The sequence below is a fragment of the Nannospalax galili genome, unplaced genomic scaffold, assembly GCF_000622305.1.
Source record: "Nannospalax galili isolate Female #2095 unplaced genomic scaffold, S.galili_v1.0 scaffold2674, whole genome shotgun sequence".
Classification (NCBI taxonomy): domain Eukaryota; kingdom Metazoa; phylum Chordata; class Mammalia; order Rodentia; family Spalacidae; genus Nannospalax; species Nannospalax galili.
The window spans coordinates 5,215-7,570 of NW_008333790.1; the positions used below are offsets into that span (position 1 = coordinate 5,215).

Below are 2,356 nucleotides of genomic sequence, written 5' to 3' on the forward strand. Positions count from 1 at the left end.
CTGAAATCATGGGTCTGTCTGTTTCACCCAGCATGTTGAGAGGAGTGGGATTTTCAAGGAATGTCTTTCTTGCAATTGCAGAGTGTGTGGTTTAGTCTAACTTAGGTGGGAATGGAGGTTAACTTTTTTTTTTTTAAGCTGATGTCTCTTTTCAGCTTGCTCAACAGAAATATTTTCTAGTTGAATGAAACAATGCTTATGGCTTGAATATAGTTGGGTTCTTCCAATGGGATGTGACCCAAGGGTTGGGTGGGAAGTTTGAGATGGGGTTTGAATAGGTAGCATTTAATAGATGGTATGGTTTGAGTTTGAAATATTACCCAGACATGTGGTTTGACCACTTGGTCACCATTTGATGGTGTTATTTGAGAGGTTGTTGAAACTTTCACAAGTGCTACCTGGCTAGAGGAAATAGGAATACGTATCTTGGGCTATTTCAGTGCCCTCCTGAAAGATCTCTCTGCTTCCTGTTCCACATGATGCAAGCAGTTCTCTTGTCACAAGATTCCACTGCCATGACATAAAAATACTAGGGAGAATTATGGAAAGCCATTTCTAATGTATTTAATTTTATTGTGAATAAGACAGTCATTTCAGATTAAGACTGTACACCTTTCAGTAGAGCATGGGACCCCAAGAGGGGAAATCAAGTCTTTGTTTTAAATTCCCAGTGCTTAGTTCAGCCTAAAGATTAGGTAAGAATCTCAGCAAATATTTTGGGATGCACAGGCGACCAGAGAAGGCTGTGTGCAGGGCTTTCCTTACCCTTTGCTTCCAGGTAGCTTCAGAAATAAAATGTGAGCCATGCACAGTGGTGCACGCCTTTAATCCTAGCACTCAGGAGGTGGAGGGAAACGTATCTCTGTGAGATAGAGGGCAGCCTGGTCTACATAGTGAGTTCCAGGTAAGCTGGGGCTAGAGGGAGACCCTGTTTCCTCAAACCCCCAAAGAATAAAACACAAATAAAATCTGCCCTTAATTCTGAGATCTGCAGTAACTTTCAGAAACACAGGGCACGACAATTCCTGCTGGCCAGTGGCAAGCACACTGAGGGAGTGCTATTGGTCTAGCTGGAGCCATGGTGTCCAGATGGCCAAGGTTTTCAAAGAGAACACTAGCCAAGAGGGCTGATGGATGAGGCACAGAGGTGGGCTGGCAGCCCCATAACGGTTGTTGAGAATCAGATACATACCTCGCCGTTGGGTTTGCCCAGGATGGTTGTGCAGTCTGGACTCCACCGGAATCTGCTCTGCTCTTCCCAAACAAAGTCTGTTGGTGGCTGTGGCTTCACATCTGAGGCTGTAGCCCACACCTTTGAAAAAGCAATTGCTGTTGGCAAACACCACTGGGGGTCAACATGGGTTTATAAATGTCATAACGTTTATTGCGATTCATCTTTCCGAACAGATGGGGGTTCAGTGCCATTAAAGAGGGTCGGGGAGGGTCTCGCTGTATTTACCTGAGCTGGGCTTGAATTCTTGGGTTCATGTGATCCTTCTGCCTTTGCCTCCTGAGTACCTGGCACTATAAAGGTATGTGTGCTCCTAAGCCTGGCTTCAGATGACCTTTTAAACTATACTGTAATATCAAAAGGACTGAACATGGTTTAAACAGCTGTCCAACCTAGTCTGTGGGCTACAGGTGATTGAGAATAGCTTTGGTTACAGCCAACTCCAAATCATAACCTACTTAAAACATGATAGTTTTTAAAAACTTTATTACATTGTTCTTGAATGTGAACTTTGTAGATGATAAAGTCTTGTCTCAACATTACCCAAAATAAATCTATGTTTGGGGCTGGAGAGATGCCACAGTGGTTAAGAGCACTGGCTACTCTTGCAGAGGACCTGGGTTCAGTTCCCAGCACCCACAAGGCAACTAAGAGCTGTCTGGAGCTTCCGTTCCAGGGGATCTGACACCCTCTTCTGGCCTCTGCAGGCATTGCAAGATGGGTGCACTCACACACATGTGGGCAATATACTCATACACATAAAACAGAAATAAAATCAAAAAATAAATGCATGTTTGCTCGCTCAACCTCTAGCCATGGATTGGACACAGCTGGTTGAAAGGGGAACACAAGAGAGCGGAGCATCTACTTGGTACCTGTTTTTTGAGCAAAACAATCCTTTGTGTTTTAAGAATGCCAACATCTCAGTGTTAGTAGCAAAAACAATGAGTCTTTCTGCAAGGAACAATCTATTCTAAAATGAAATGGAGATCTTTTTTAAGGGTTAAAAACTCATCCAATTTTATGTCTTGCAGGGCTTATACTGAGTTCAGTAATATATAACTATATTAATTCAACTGTGAACATAGAAACTTACAGCCACTTGTGAAAGAGACATCTCTTGCT

General features: G+C 43.2%; 1 protein-coding gene across 1 annotated transcript in view; it reads right to left on the reverse strand.

The window, feature by feature from the left end:
* LOC103730295 (lamin tail domain-containing protein 1-like) overlaps positions 1 to 2,356 on the reverse strand; it is a gene marked incomplete at its 3' end in the record, with an annotated part of 9,649 nt that overhangs the window by 4,080 nt on the left and 3,213 nt on the right. Inside the window, exon 2 of the mRNA XM_008828483.1 lies at positions 1,193 to 1,345. Within this exon, the coding sequence (XP_008826705.1) occupies positions 1,193 to 1,345 (153 nt within the window). The remainder of the gene's footprint in view (positions 1 to 1,192; positions 1,346 to 2,356) is intronic.